At 42.4% G+C, this 15,906-nt stretch overlaps 1 protein-coding gene across 5 annotated transcripts in view; it reads right to left on the minus strand.

The window, feature by feature from the left end:
• MAPKBP1 (mitogen-activated protein kinase binding protein 1) overlaps window positions 1-15,906 on the minus strand; it is a 56,604-nt gene that overhangs the window by 33,935 nt on the left and 6,763 nt on the right. For 3 of the 5 annotated variants that reach the window (XM_060618877.3, XM_060618878.3, XM_060618876.3), the window contains exon 1: window positions 14,006-14,942. The exons of the other annotated variants lie outside the window; for them this stretch is intronic. In XM_060618877.3, the coding sequence (XP_060474860.2) occupies window positions 14,006-14,302 (297 nt within the window). In that variant the 5' untranslated portion in view covers window positions 14,303-14,942. Of the gene's footprint in view, window positions 1-14,005; window positions 14,943-15,906 lie in introns of those variants that run through there. 5 annotated transcript variants of the gene reach the window in all.

Genomic DNA, 15,906 nt, shown 5'->3' on the forward strand with positions numbered 1-15,906 from the left:
AGAGCACTCACGTCATAATCTACAGTGATCTCCTCCACATCCAAAACATAGCCTAGAAGCAGAGAAAATACTCAAGATGCAACCCAGCCTCTGCTTTAGCAGGTAGAGAGTGTTGAGATGGAGGAAAGCCTACACCAACCTGAGACAGGGTGTCATCTGTCCCCAGAAGTGAGGGTGCAGGAAGGCAGAATTACTAGAGATATACTGCAAAGGAGGGCTTGAATGCCCACCACTCCCAGCATGTACTAGGCAGGGCAGTATTGTATCCTCCTGAGAGAAAAAAGGAAAGCAAAATTATCCCTCAACTTAATGAGATAAAGGGATAACTTCATAATAGCCTATTCCCAAGAGACAAGGAAAGCCTAAAGCCAACTGTTTAAGTGCTCTTCTGGCTCTCATTAAAGTAGATGGAAAAAACAGGTGGCTCAGGGGCAAGAGACAGGGCAGTCACTCATACTAGATAGAATAAAATTTTCCAATGTGCAGATTGCAACTTATTAATGAGACTCGAAATTGACTGATTTAGTGCATAATGAATAAACAGAACAGAACACAAAATAGATCCCATGGCATGTAGTAAGGGCAAGTATTGATCATGAAACTTTTGTTTAGGGATGTGTGTGTTCTGGGTCACAATATAAAATGTATTTCTTGGGGCGCCTGGGTAGTTCAGTCGGTTGAGCGTCAGACTCATGATTTTGTCCAGGTCCTGACCGTCGGCCTCCATGTTGAGCATGGAGCCTGCTTAACATTCTCTCTCTCCCCCTCTGTTTCTCTCCCCTGCTTGTGCACACGCTCTCTCTCTCTCTTTAAAAAAAATGTATTTCTTAATGTGGGTCATTCTCAAAAAAGTTTGAAAATCACGAGGATGTTATGGGAGATCCTAAGACGAAGAATACATAGCTTCTACCCTCTACTCTCAAAATCCATTAGGGAAAATATAAAACAATCTGGTATGTGATAAGGGTCATAAGAAAGATTTATATAAAGTGCTCAAACAGGAGGAAAAGGAATGATTTCTGAACAGGATCAGGGAAGGGAAACAAGGAAGCTTTCTTGGAGGGTGAGATGGTATTTGACCATGGCCTTGCTTGCTGTGAGGGTAGGATCTTGACAGGTGGAAATACAGAGAGAAGGAATTCTCAGTAGAAGAAGCTGCATGAACGAAAGTTTGGCAGAAGGAAATAACAGAGCAGGTGAGCAATGATGAAAGCAGATTGTATTAGGAGAGTAAGTCAGGAGAGGTAGACTGTAACCAGACCAGGAAAGGCCTTGAATGCCAAACTAAGTGGGGTTATCTGTAGGCTCTGGGAAGCCACTGAAGGGTATCAAGCTGGAGACACAATCAAAGCTATGTTTTGGTGATGATGTATATGAGACAATACAGGCAGGAAGCCCAATTAGAAGGCTGTTACAATAGCTCAGATGAGAAGTAATGAGGATCTAGACTAGCATGAAGATAGTGAGAGCAGAAAAGACATGATGGATTAAAAAGTAATAAAGCAAATAGAATTGGCAAGCATGGCCACCACACAACTGTGAAGGAAGAAGACAGAAGACTCAAATTCTGAATCTCAGAGATAGGGAACATGAAAAGAAATGGTGCCAGGATCAGAAAGCAGACCTGGGTCTGGACAAAGGAGGAAGGATGGGAGCCAATGATGTCTATTTTAGACGTGCTAAATCTAAGACACTTGAGGGATATTTAGTAGGAATCACAAACATTCACTTTAGCAACATAAACACGGAATTAAATGCTTGGGAAAGAGATCAGGGCTAGAAATGGGCATCTCAGAAATACTCACATGGAGGTGAAAACCATCATGAAAGTACAAGAGAAGATGGGAAGGGAGAGAGAGGCTAAGGACAGAACCATGGAGAACACCTATCTTTAGAGTAGGGATGCTAGGCAATTAGAGAGAAAGGAGGAGACCCAGGAAGCCAGGGAAGGGAAGAGCTCCCAGAAAAGAGGGGTAATTGATAGAAGTGCCAAAAAGAAGTGGAAGAGGCACAAAAAGGACTCTCCAGACTCTAGAGCCATCTGCGACACGGGTGGCACACAGCACAAAGTCCCAAGAGGCCCAAATCTCTAAACACGTGATCCCAGGAACCCTGGGGCAGGGCCGTCTAAGCTTTTCTACTTGCTCTCTCTCTTTCTCTCTCATCCCTAGATCCGATCAGTCCACAAGAGCTAGAGTAGAGGCACTAGTCAATGGAAGATCCAGTCTGTGGAGCCAAGACAATGGCACTGCTAGAGAAGGGCTTCTTGCTTGAGCCCATGAACTAATGACTGGTTTGGATTTGCTCTTCTTTTCTTAGTGTGAGAGGCCACTACAGGGAGCCTTCGATGGCAAGTCAGCAGCTGCTCCCTTAAGAAAGAGAACTAAGAGGCCAGAGCCACAAAAGACCAGGGTCATCTAGGATTTAGCTGATCTCAAATTGGTAAAGAAACTCCAGCAACTGGGAGGAAGTCGATCTCTGTGTTTGTTGCCATGTTTTGTTGCCACCAATTTCTTTTTTCCTCCTTCTCTCTTTCTCCACTTCTCAATCCCACTAATACAAGTTATAAATACCTGAGTTAGAAGTCATTCCAGCCAAACCATGGGCTTGCTGTTTCTATAAACAAGCATGTCACAGACCTGTCCATGGCAGAGCACTCTCCGCCTTTCCCTCCCTTCCCGCAGGTTAAGAATAACTATGCTTGTCTCTTGCCCACACACTACACTCTAATCTCACAAAGCAGATTCTCAACCAGATTCTGAGAATTGCTGCTTATGTAAAAGCCACAGAGGAAGCCCAAGGCCGACAGGCTTTGTGCAGAGACTTAGCCAGCTGGACGGAGACCCAATGACTAGCCTGGGAAGGGGGGGCGGGGAGGCGGGTATCATGCCCAAGCTCACTCACTCCTGCTCCTTCAGAGTCCAAAGTGCCATCTGGTCAGAGGCAGGAAGGGACACGATGGCCACTCCAAGACTGTAGAACAGATCTTGCCTCTTCACTCTGCTCCTGGTCTCTATCCTGTCTGGCTGATTTGTAGTTCCAATGTCTGTACCACAAAGGCTCCCAGAAACAAATAACTTCCAATATGACAGAAAAACCAGGCTCCCGAGCTTAGAGTTCAGCATTCGTTGGAGCTGAGCCAATTCTCTGGTGCTGGGATTAAAATAGCCTCAGCTTCTAGGAAGGTAAATCTGCCACCGCTTGGGAGGAGGTGACCTCTAGCCATAAACCCCTGAAGACTAGAGAACAAAGGTTCCCAACCCTGGCCTACCAATAGAATTACTCATAGGGTTTAACAGGGTTTTGTTTTTTTTTTCAGATATCAATCCTGCCCTATCTCCATCCCTTGCCTCCACAAGATTCTCAATCAATAGATATAGACTTGGGTTTGAGAATCTGCATATTCAAGCTCTCCAAGGGGCTCTAATAATCAGGTAGGGAACTTTTAAATTAAAGCATTTTGCCTTCTTATTTTCAAATTTCAGTCCCTCCTGGGACTAAGGAGGAAACAACGTTCTGAGTATTTTCACAAGAATAGCCAGACCCGAGGCACTTGGGTGGCTCAATCAATTAAGTGTCTGACTCTTGATTTCAGCTCAGGACATGATCTCACGGGTTTGTGAGATCAATCCGCTGTCAGCACAGAGGCTGCTTGGGATTCTCTCTCCCTCCCTCTCTGCCCATCCCCCACTGGTGTTCACTTGTGCTCACACACGTGTACTCCCTCTCAAAGTAAACATAAACATAAAAATAAAAGAATATCCAGACCCATGGGGTGTGAATGGTCTTATGCAGAGACAGGATCTACAGCTGTAAGAGCTATCCTTCACTGAATGTGTACTCCGCGGAAGAACTGTGCTAAGTACTTTACAAGATTGTCTCATTGAATACCCTTGACAAGTTTTTGTTTGTTTGTTTGTTTTTCTTTTAAGTAAGCTCTATGCCCAACATGGGGCTTGAACTCATGACTCCAAGATCAAGAGTTGCATGCTTCAGCCAGCCACCCCATACCCTTGACAACTTTATAAAGGACTAGTATTATCTCCATTTTATAGATGAAGGAATCAGGTTAAGTAGTGAGTGCAAGAACCAGGATTTAGATCTAGGTCTGTCTGCCTGGTTCCAGAAACTTTGGTGATCTGAGGAGGAAGTTCAGTTTCTCCAAAACCACCAAAATGGCGCAATCTGTGTGAAAGAGTAAATGAGAAGTCACCATGCCTTTGTGGTAGCATCAGGGACAGGTCTGAGAACCAAGGAAGAAGGCAGAGGGCACAGGATATGTAGAGGGCAATAAGGTCCCCTCCTGCTACCTTTAACATATTTTAAAAAACTAGCCAGTCTTTTTTTTTTTTTTAAGTAGACTCCATGCCCAACGTGGGGCTTGAATTCACAACCCGAGATTGAGAGTTGCATGCTTTACTGACTAAGTCAGCCAGGCATCCCTATAAATTAGCAGGTCTTGGGGTGCCTGGTGGCTCAGTCGGTTAAGCGTCTGACTTCAGCTCAGGTCATGATCTCATGGTTCATGAGTTTGAACCCTGTGTCAGGCTCTGTGCTGACAGCTAGGAGCCTGGAGCCTACTTTGGATTCTGTGTTTCCCTCTCTCTGCCCCTCCCCTGCTTGAGCTCTCTCTCAAAAATAAATAAACATCAAAAAAATTTTTTTAATTAGCATGTTTTATCAGTAGCCAAAATGGATCTAAAAAATGGGTTATGACCTCTCCTCACTGAATGGTGGCAGAGAAAAAGAAATAGAGGTCTTCCAATGTCAGAGTATCCCACCTGGTCACAGCTTGCTCATGTCCAGCCAGCACTAGAACCTACAGTCAACATGGACAGCTGACACTCACTTCCCAGGCAACGGACATTACAATATCAGAAGCAGGAGAATCCAATTTCGTATGCAAATGGCGGACAAGGTGAGGGCAGCATCAGACCTCAAATCTGAGTTCTGGAAACCAGGGCCTCTAGCTAAAGCACTCAATTATAATAAAACCATCAGCATCCACCCAAGTTCAAAGAGCAGCTTTAACAACACAGTGCCTGGTACAGAGCAGGCACTTCTCTCTCTCTTCCAGTTATCAGCAAGGCAAGGATAGAAGGTACCTCAATTTAAGCAACGAGAACAAGGGAAAAAAGTTTTTTTCTTCTCTAGAGTCAGTGCTCTCTACAGCAAGACCAGAACCACAAACAACGCTTTGTGAACTAAAAATCTGATCATGTGAAGAAGGGTCTGATCCCTCCTCATTCACCAACTCTACACGCCTGAGTTTTCTTAATCTCATGGTTTCCAAACTTTGTAACCAGGGAAAATACTAACTGTTCCTTAACTGGACTAAGTGTGCGAAGTGAATGCGTAATCTGGGTCAAAAAGGAGAATGGGGAGAACTCTTGGTACCCCGGTAATCATGCCAACTTGTGCCATGAGACTCCCCTGGGAAGAAAGAAGGTTTCTTCAACATGCTATTCTCTATAAAACGCTCACTTCCTTTCCAATCCAAACGCCAACACCCTGGATTAGGCCCTTCAGCACCACATTCCTATATATAGCAATGGCTTTCTAATCAATTTCCTTACTGCAGACCCTGTCCTCCCTTCCCTCAACCTGTCAGAATAATCTTTCTATAGCAGAGCTTCGATCATGTCCCTCCCCTGCTCAAAAACTTTCAATGGCTCCTACTGCCAACTAAATAAATTATAAATGTCTTAGCCTAGCAACCACAGCTCTCTGTCAACTGATCCTACCTTTCTTCTATTTCCTACTACTCCTCTATATGAATCATGTGCATTTGTCAATCTGGATTATTCACTATTCTGGAAAGGTGCTTTGGGGCTTTAGTTTACATTCTTATTCTACCAGGAATGCCCTTCCCTTCCACCACCCCCTACTGAAATCCTACCCTTCCTTTCAAGGACCAGCTCAAATATCACATCCCCTGTGACTCTTTGCATGATCACCCTGGCCAGGATGATTCCTCCCTCATTGGTACTCTTACAGAAGCACTTAATTTGCATCATTCAGATGGTATGTGCTACTTAGTACCTTGTACAGAAGTTCTTTATGGATCTGTCATCTCTCTCCTACTAGTCTCCTGGGAGGCAGAGGCTGTATCTACAACACTATGCTTATAGCACAGCGCACAGTGTTTACTATGTATTTGTTGAGTCTATTTTTAATACTTTAAAAATATTTGTGAAAAGTCTTCGATTCATCTTACCCCGTAAAGTTCTTTAAACTCCTAGAGAATTCCCCATCTCTCACAGCCAGCCCTAGAAGGTGGAGCAGGAAGCAAGATTTTGGTACTTTTCCAGAAAGACTGGGGAAGGACTGAATGGAATAATCCATGTGCTTTAAATGATTACAAACAAAACTGTTTTGTCCTTGACTTCAGTAAATACACGCACGGCATGGCTCTTCACAAATCTGACTTAAATTATAATTAAAGACTAATTCTAAAAACATCAGAGATAACTTTTTAAATAAAAGTGATAATATTATTATTTTAAAAGAGTTTTACCTGTCCTTTGTACTCAGAAATGGATGTAGCTATAAGCAGTTGTTCTGGATGTTGAAATTATGAATTTGTTTTCTTCCTTATGTTTCTCTATACTACTTGTGTAAAAAATCTTCTCAGAAAGCACATGCACTTCAGAAAGTATTAAAAAATATTTTGTTTACCAAAGCTAACCAAGGAAATATTTCTGGAAGATACAAACAATGGATTATTTCAAATTCAACAAGTTAATGATGAATTTGTGAGAAAACATTTTTATGCCCTGTTATTACTTAAAAAAAACCCGAGCTTATTATTATTTCACATATATTTTTCACATTTGTGCATAATTTTGTGCTTGAATGAGCATAGATTTTTAAATTTAAATTTTTAGATTTAAATATGAAATACACATGTTTCAATTAGAGGATTTTATTTTTATTGGGTTTTTTTTCTACTTACAAAAATAATACAGACTCACTGTAAAAATTTCCAACATTACAGAAATATAGAAATGCAGACAGTGAATGTCCACCATAATCTACTAACCCTCCCTGAGGTAACCAATATTAACAACAGTTTGGTATTTATAGCCTCACTTATTTTTCTATGCATATACTAACATACATGTTTTAACAAAAATATAAATAGTCATTAACATAAAAGACAGTTATACAATTTGCTTTTTGTCACTTAATATATCTTGAATACCCTTTCACATCAGTAACATCAGTACATATAGACTGACCTCTTTTCAGGAAGGTGAAGGTATTTCATTTTATGATGTATCCCAATGCCCTACTGATGGTTCCTTGAATTATTTCAAATATTACACTATTGTAAATAACACCAAAAAAAAAAAAAAAAGCAATTATATACACGTTTGTGTGGTATGAATGTTTGCATAGAACAGATCCCAGAATTGTAACTGCTAGATCAAAAGATATGAATCTACTAACTCTTCTCTTAATGGATATTACCAAACTTCCCTCTAGGAAGGCTGGATCAGTGTATGCTCTCACCAACTGTGTAAGGGTACGAATGCACTTGTTTCCCCACATCTTTGTGGATATCTTCTTTAAGTAAACATTAAAGAGAATATTTCACTCTTATTACATTAGACACTTAAAACAATGGGTTATAAAATTAACACATTTTCACTCTGCCTTTGAATTCTTAGTCTGAAAGGAAGCTCTAGGACTAATTCATTTCCTGAATTATTTCTCAATACAAATGAATTGGCTCCCAAAGAAGAAAAAAGTTATCTTTAGAGAAGGTATTGCTCTTAAAAAATATGCTCATCACTCCAGTGGTTTCTCATCAGACATAGTAAATTAGGTAAATTAGGACTTTCATCCCCATCCACCCATGGTTTACTGTTTTGACTTTTTTAGTTCCCAAAACTCATATTCATAGCCCTGAAATAATAAATTACACAGTCGTTCGTATAAAAAAAAAAATATTTGCAAAGCCTTCCTTTTGGTCAGGATTGTTAATAAAAGTTAGAATATTGGCAAGAAAAAGGTACTGAGGATAGGTCACAATAAAAAGCTACACAGGGAGGATGATTCAATGCTGGAACAGAAGAGGCTGAACCTGCAAAAAAGAACTTCTCACCAACGGAAACTTGAAAAAATAAAATCTTGCCAGAAAATTAGAAAAAAATTCCTTAATATTCTAGAAATCCATGGACCCTGATAATATTAGCAACCCCTTAACAGCTATAAACTTATTTAGACCTTACAATGTGCTTTCACATTCATTAAATCTCCTTTAATCCTCACAACAGCCCAAGGAGGAAGCCATCAGTATTCTAATTTTACAAATGAGAGAGAAGCCAGCTCCCTCCCCCACACATGCACACACACGCCTGACTACTCAATATATGGCTGACTCAAGGAAATGCAGCACGGGCATCACTTGGGAGCTTGGTAAAATTGCAGAGTTCCAGGGTAGGCCTGAATCTGAATCTGCATTTTAACAAGACCACTGCCTCTTGCCCCTACCCACTCCTCTGTCTGCACATTAACTCTTAGAAACCATGTTCGCTAGCCAGTTCTGGGTTTGCTATGAGGGAAAGCGTCTAAGACAGCTGCTGTGGGGGCTTTGCAAAAAGCCTGGGGAAGGAAGGACATCATGAGGAGAAAGGACGTGTTTAGAAAACTCTGCAACAGGTTATATGTCATATGAAAACAATCTTAGATGTTGTGTGCTTTCCCAAACAGAACCTGACCAATGAGCATCAGGGTAACTAACAGAGGGAGGCCCACAGCCTGCCTGTTGCATACTTAGTTCTGACAAGCAGCTGCTTGCTTTTCTCCAACGCAGCAGTTGAGAGGTGGCAAGGGTCAGAGTTTCTGAGCATGCTCTGAGCTCCTCCCCCATGATCACAAACTGCCTGTGGGCTGCCCTCCACCCAATCCACCTGGCTTGGGGCTTCCTCTCCTCAGACTAACTGGGGCAGCTGCAGGAAAGCATGTATTAAGATCCCGTGCTTTTTTACCCATGATGTTATCATCACTGCCTATTTGAGAAAAGAAATCAAAATAATACAAATTTGAGATGAGGTGAGGCAAGACACTTGCTCAAGGAACTAAGCAACCTTGGAGCCTTTCAACCAGAGTCAGGTGGGCAAATGGCCTCATTTTTGCTCTTTTTCATGTTCACTGAACTCCATTTGGCATCATCCAGGTTGGCTCCGGCACATGGCATTTTTAGATCCATTTTTTTCCCCATAGAACATAGGCATTTCAACTCAGCGATTCTCCACAGCTTCAAAGATACGATCAGTTGTGAGTAGGGACAGGCACAGGAGTAACAAAGAGGTGGAGTACAGAGAAAAAGGAGAGGTTTGGGGTAGGTAGAACTAGCAAGTAATCAGGAGTGTGAGCTACACAATCAACTGCCAACTAAGGGCAAGACAGGTTCAAGGGCCACGAATCCCACACACCCAAACAAGCAAGGCATCTGTTGGTCTCCACTGCACTCCCCCACCTCGCTCCAACCCCAGAGAGAAGCAGCAACTACTTTCAGCTTAAGGTCAACTAATGCCACTAAACTGCACCCTGTCAACTTGACATTCACGTACCCACAGAACCACAAGTTGAACTGTTCCTAATGGTACCACAAGGCAAGGAGTGGAAATCGGGGGTTGGGGTGAGAAGAAAAGCAAGGATGTAGAGGTATAAAGGAGGGTTACCAAGTGATGACTCCACAACAGTCTGAGAAATTCATTATATCAACTTTTATGGGGAAAGTTGGGGGAAACGTGTATTTTTTCAGGTACTGCCCTTTTCCAAGCTGAACGCAGGGTGCAACTCTTGGCTATAGCAATACTAGGCATACTTATATGCTCAGTGTCACACTGTGCACACGAAGACTCCCTGGGAGAGGCACAGAATCAAGATTAAGTGTGGGCTGGGCATCTGGGTGACTCGGTCAGTTGAGCATCCGACTCTTGATTTTGGCTCAGGTCATGGTCTCACAGTTAAAGGATCGAGCCCCACATCGGGCTTGGTGCTGGCAGAGTGGAGTCTGCTTCAGACACTCACTCTCTCTCTCTCTCTCTCTCTCTCTCTCTCCACCCCACCCCCGCTCATGCACATGTGCTCTCTCTCTCTCAAAATAAAACATAAAAAATATAGATAAAGAAAGAAATTTAGAAAAAAAAAAAAAAGATTAAGGTAGGCTTTGTAGTTAGGATAGCCAAGGTCTGAATCCTAGTCCCTCCACCTACTGGCTATGTAACCACCAGCTACCCACCTAACCTCTCTTAGCATCAGTTTCCTCACCTACAAAATGGTGACAGTGACAGTGTTTATTGTAGGGTGATGTAAAACATGAATGAGATAATATATGTAGAATGCTTAGCACAGTACATACACAGCAAAAGCCAATAAATGTTAGTCATTATTACCACTACAAGTATTATTATTTCTAGTATGATTTTAGGAGAGTAAGATAAGGAAAGGAAGCACTGACAACAGAAGTTGGAAAAAGTGGTTCCAGTAAGGACACTGCCTGAGAATGTTGAATAGCACAAATTCATAATGGATGGGGAAAAACTATATTAGGGGTGCCTGGGTGGCTCAGTCGGTTAAGCATCCGACTTCGGCTCAGGTCGTGATCTCGCGGTCCGTGAGTTCGAGCCCCGCATCAGGCTCTGTGCTGACAGCTCAGAACCTGGAGCCTGCTTCGGATTCTGTGTCTCCCTCTCTCTCTGACCCTGCCCCCCATTCATGCTCTGTCTCTCTCTGTCTCAAAAATAAACGTTAAAAATATTAAAAAAAAAAACATATTAACCACATAACACATAAACCTCATCTCCACCCTCACCTACCTTGATGACACTGTTAGCATCACATCCTCAGAAACTGCCAACACCTTGGTAGTGCTCCATTTCTTGACTTTGGGTGGTGATTACGTGGGGGACTATATTAGAATTACATACAATATTATACTATAATACCTCACAAACTTTCCTGTATCTGCTATACTTCATAATTTTTTAAAGTGTGTTTTGTTTTTGAAGTGCCAGCACCTTTAACAGGGTCAGCTGAGTGTATGGGGAAATGAGCAGAGGCACCACTAAAGGAATATCAAACTCAAAGCCTGATGAGACATATGGGAAGTTAGAAATTGTAGGGCACTCAGCATGAATGAGAAGCAATGTTCAAATCCAGGAGAACCTAAGAAACTCCCTTCTCAGGATTCCTCCAAAAGAGAATGTGACACAGTGGAAAAAAAAAAAAAAAAATCAGCCATGTGGTTTCACTAAGTGTTCCAAGATCTTAAGTAAATTTAAATCTCAGCTATGAAAGCAGGGGCAGGGAAGGGAAACCATCTTCAGCTTCATTCCAGTTTTAGGAAGAGATTAAAGTATATAAACTTAGAAATCTAGTCTAAAAAAAACCCACTGTTTTATAGACCAGAGAAGCATTACAAACATTCTGTGTGATAAAATGAGAGGGGGTGGAATTTACTCCCTAGAAGTCTAAGAGGAGATACCCATCCTGTGATGTGAACTCAGTCTTCTGTAAGTGCCCTTCAAAACAAGAGGAAAATGATATAGCCAATTAAGAAGCATTGTAGACTTGCTGATATAACTGTTGGGAAGAAGGAAACCAAGGTGTGGGAAATGTGAACACTCAAAAACACCAACCTTAAAGATCCACAGTGCCCAATGTGTCTGTCATACTCACTTTATTTCTGGCCCTCCCCTACCGGAGCTTTCTTTAAGAGGTAACAGAAGTTAAGGTAAAACCTACAATGTGGACTCGATTCAGCAAACATCCAAGCAGGTGGGCTCTCACTACACAACTCTACTGACAAGTGCTGTAAAAGGAAGCTGACAGAAAACCCGGCCTTGTCCGGCATTAAACAATGGAGCCCAGAGGAGAGACTTAACTTGTAGCAGTGGGAATGTGATGTATAATACAACAAATCCTACTGAAAACACTGTAGCTTGTTTTCTTACCAACATTGCAGTCAGCCCATAGAGTAAAACCAACAGATACTCTGAGAACAACAATGCAACAGACCACGTTCCCAGAGAGGCTTAGTTTGAATAAACAAAGTCCCAAATTTCAAGCCCTGGACTGTCTTCCAAACAAAGGGGCAGTGATAACAGCCACAAGCCCAACTTTAGATTCAGTGGGTTGACAGAGAGGTCACAGAAGTCAGGCTGATGGCTCACTTCTACCAACATTTTCTCACAAGTCAAGAAATGAAAACACACAGGTGACAAAGAGAAGACAGAAGTGAAGGCAGAGAAATCCCAATGGCCCCAAAGACATTCAAAATATGGGCAGGAAATAAGACAGTGACTCAAACTGATCCAACAGGGGACACCTGCCTTAAATTACAAGTGAGGGGGGAAAAGAAACTTGGAAAGCAGCAGTGCCGTCAGACTCTGAAATGAGTGAGACCAAGTAGATGAGGGAAGGCTTTGCAAGACAACTTACAGCCTGGGCTATTTTAGACAGCAAAGGAAGAGTTGGGCTGGTGAGAGAAGAATCCTCTCTCTCTCCAGTGAGAATCACTTTGAAGGCTGAGGGCAGCTGCAGGCACCGGAAGGAGAAATGAAGCGGAGATCAAAGGAACAAAACCAGGAGAACACCTCACACTTTTCATTGCACGCCACCTGTTTTGAGGATCTCAAGACACTTTACAAGCCTTACTTGAGGAATATATCAGTGACAGAAGACTCGGCAAGAAGTTGCCCAAGGTCATTCACAAAGGCTGGTGAGCGGCAGGGCTCCTGCCCACAGGGGCCCTCTATCCTTTGTCATCTAATTGTAGGTGGGGAGCCCAGGGAGTGTGTATTAAACACTAAAAACTCTGGGTTCCTATGAGTGCCAAGGGAAGTGGGTAGTGGAATGGTGACATAAAAAACTGGCCAGGACTCAGGGATATTATCATAAAGTTTCCTATTCCTGCCCACAGAGGAAATTCCTGCTGATCTGTCTTAGTAAGGCAATTATCAGTTCCTCATATCTGACCCTACAACAGGGCAGTTCTCTCAGATCTATCTCTGACATAATAGTTTACAGAGCAATCCGTCTAAAAGACACAGTGGAGATAACTATTCAAGGAAAAGAGTATACTTAATGGACTAGCTTTCTATACCCTCAAGAAGCCTCAATGAGGACTTGGGTATGAAGCCAACAGACTTCAGGGTCCTAGCACTTAAGCCAGGGGTTCGTAACCCAGCAGTGGACTTCTGGTGGAGCTTAATATATCCACAACCACTAAACTCTATTCCCAGAGCTTCTGATTCCATATAGCTAGGATGGGGCCCAGGAATATGCATTTTTGAAATGCTGCACAAATATCCTATCTCACTGCTGTCCTGTCTCCTCTCCTAAGTCGAGAGCCATCAAGCTTGAACCATTGATCCATGAATGCTTTGAAAATGAATATGCTTCCCCACCACCAAGGAGGCAGATTAAAGAGTCTCAGGACTGGGGCACCTGGGTGGCTCAGTCAGTTAAGTGTCTGACTTTTGATTTTGGTTCAGGTCATGATTTCAGGATCATGAGATCAGGCCCCACGTTGGGCTCTGCATGGACAGCATAGGGCCTGCTTGGGATTCTCTCCCTCCCTGTCTCTCTGCCCCTCCCCCGTTTATGCTTGCGCTCAGGCTTACACTCTATCTCTCTCAAAATAAATAAATAAACTTAATAATAAAAAAAGTTTCAGTACTAATACCTGGACTCAAACACTAAGCAAAAGCGAAAATTAGATTATTGCCAGTTTTTTCTCTTCCATGAAAATCCCCTACACAAACTCTTCTTAGAGCCACATATGAAAAGGCTCCACCATACAATGAGACATGAGCAAATTGTGGGGGAAAATGAGACAGAGAAAACATTAGAGCTGTATCCATAAAAACAGAGAACTAGAAGAAAGCTCCAAGTCATCTTGCCCATTGTTTTCAAAGGAATAATACATACCCCAGACTGGATAAATGGCTATTAAGGAGGAGGAGGATTTCAAAACCTCTTCACTTACTTTTTCAAAATCTAACGGCTCTCCAGCACAGGCAATCCTTTTGTATCCCTCAATGAAATCATGCCTGCTCGGCTTCATTCCATTTCTGTCCTTTGTTAAAACAGAAAAACGACCCAGCTCCTTCCACATAAAAATCTTCCGGAAGCTTGAAGAAAAGAGGGGGAGGGCTAGCTCCCCGGAGCACACACATGCTGAAGGAAAACACAGCCTCAGCTGAGATGAAAGGCAGAACTGACAACTGTACAGGATTTGAAGCTGAAAGGTGTTTACAACTGATAACTTTGAGTTACACTTCATCGAGACTCAGCAGATCTGGCATAAAACCTCAAATTACTCTTCTCCAATTCTATCTCAGTGCAGAGACTTCCTTCCCTTAGAGAAAGTTTAATACAAATCCCAGCTCTCAATTACCCATTTCTCAATCAATACTCTCAACCCCCATTTCTACTGGCTTTCATTTCAAGCTTCTAACCATATTTAAGCCATATTTTCAACTAGGTCTCTCCTGAATTAAAAAGTCTTTCATGAGCACTACCTTCTGCATATATGTACTTCCCCTTCTCACTTGGGCTCTTCACTCCTAAATAGGCTACATCTCTACTTCTTTTTCAACATTATTCCTAATTTCAATTTCTCTTTAAAGAGGTCACAAATCTGCTCCTAATTATTTCCTATTCTTCTGGAATTCCACGTTTATCCCCACTATATTTGACATCATTCATTTATTCTTTTCATTCATTTATTCATTTAGTATTTACTGCATACCTTACACTGTATTGTGATGTGAAAGAAATAAAAGGCAAGGCCCTTGACCATAAGAAATAAAGACACACAGGGCACCTGGGTGGCTCAGTTGGTTAAGTGTCTGACTTTGGCTCATGTCATGAGCTCGCAGTTCATGAGTTTGAGGCCCGCTGTCAGGCTCTGTGATGACAGTTCAGAGTCTGGAGGCTGCTTGGGATTCTGTGTCTCCCTCTCTCTCTGTTCTTCCCCCACTCACACTCTGTCTTTCTCTCTCTCAAAAATAAATAAAGATTAAAAAAAGTAAAAAGTAAAAAGAAAGACATACAGGGGTGCCTGGGTGACTTAGTTGGTTAAGCCTCCAACTTCAGCTCAGGTCATGATCTCATGGTTCATGGGCTCAAGCCCTGCCTTGGGTCTCTGTGCTGACAGCTCAGAGTCTGGAGCCTGCTTCAGATTCTGTGTCTCCCTCTCTCTGCCCCTCCCCCACTTGTGCTCTGTTTCTCCCTCTCTCTCAAAAATAAATAAATATTTTAAAATTTCACAAAAAAAGAAAGAGAAAGAAAGAAAGAAAGAAAGAAAGAAAGAAAGAAAGAAGGAAGGAAATGAAGACATACATAAAAGAACAATTAGAGATTGGTCCCAAGGTACGGGGCTAATCAGAGAAGGCTCTATGGCTCCAGTAAATATAGAGTTGGATCTAAAAGTCCTGTTTCCGATTCTGTGTCTCCCTCTCTCTCTGCCCCTCCCCTGTTCATGCTCTGTCTCTCTCTGTCCCAAAAATAAATAAAAAACGTTGAAAAAAAAAAAAATTAAAAAAAAAAAAAAAAGGGGGCGCCTGGGTGGCGCAGTCGGTTAAGCGTCCGACTTCAGCCAGGTCACGATCTCACGGTCCGTGAGTTCGAGCCCCGCGTCAGGCTCTGGGCTGATGGCTCGGAGCCTGGAGCCTGTTTCCGATTCTGTGTCTCCCTCTCTCTCTGCCCCTCCCCTGTTCATGCTCTGTCTCTCTCTGTCCCAAAAATAAATAAAAAACGTTGAAAAAAAAAAAAAAAATTAAAAGTAAGTGGAGAATTTGGTGAAAAGGCTACTTTAGACAGGAGGAACAATATGACTCAAAGCAGCAGGCTATCTGAGGTAAGAGCTCCATAAAGGCCCTCTGT

The sequence above is a fragment of the Panthera onca genome, chromosome B3 (genome assembly GCF_046562875.1).
Source record: "Panthera onca isolate mPanOnc1 chromosome B3, mPanOnc1 haplotype 2, whole genome shotgun sequence".
NCBI classification, from domain to species: Eukaryota; Metazoa; Chordata; class Mammalia; order Carnivora; family Felidae; genus Panthera; species Panthera onca.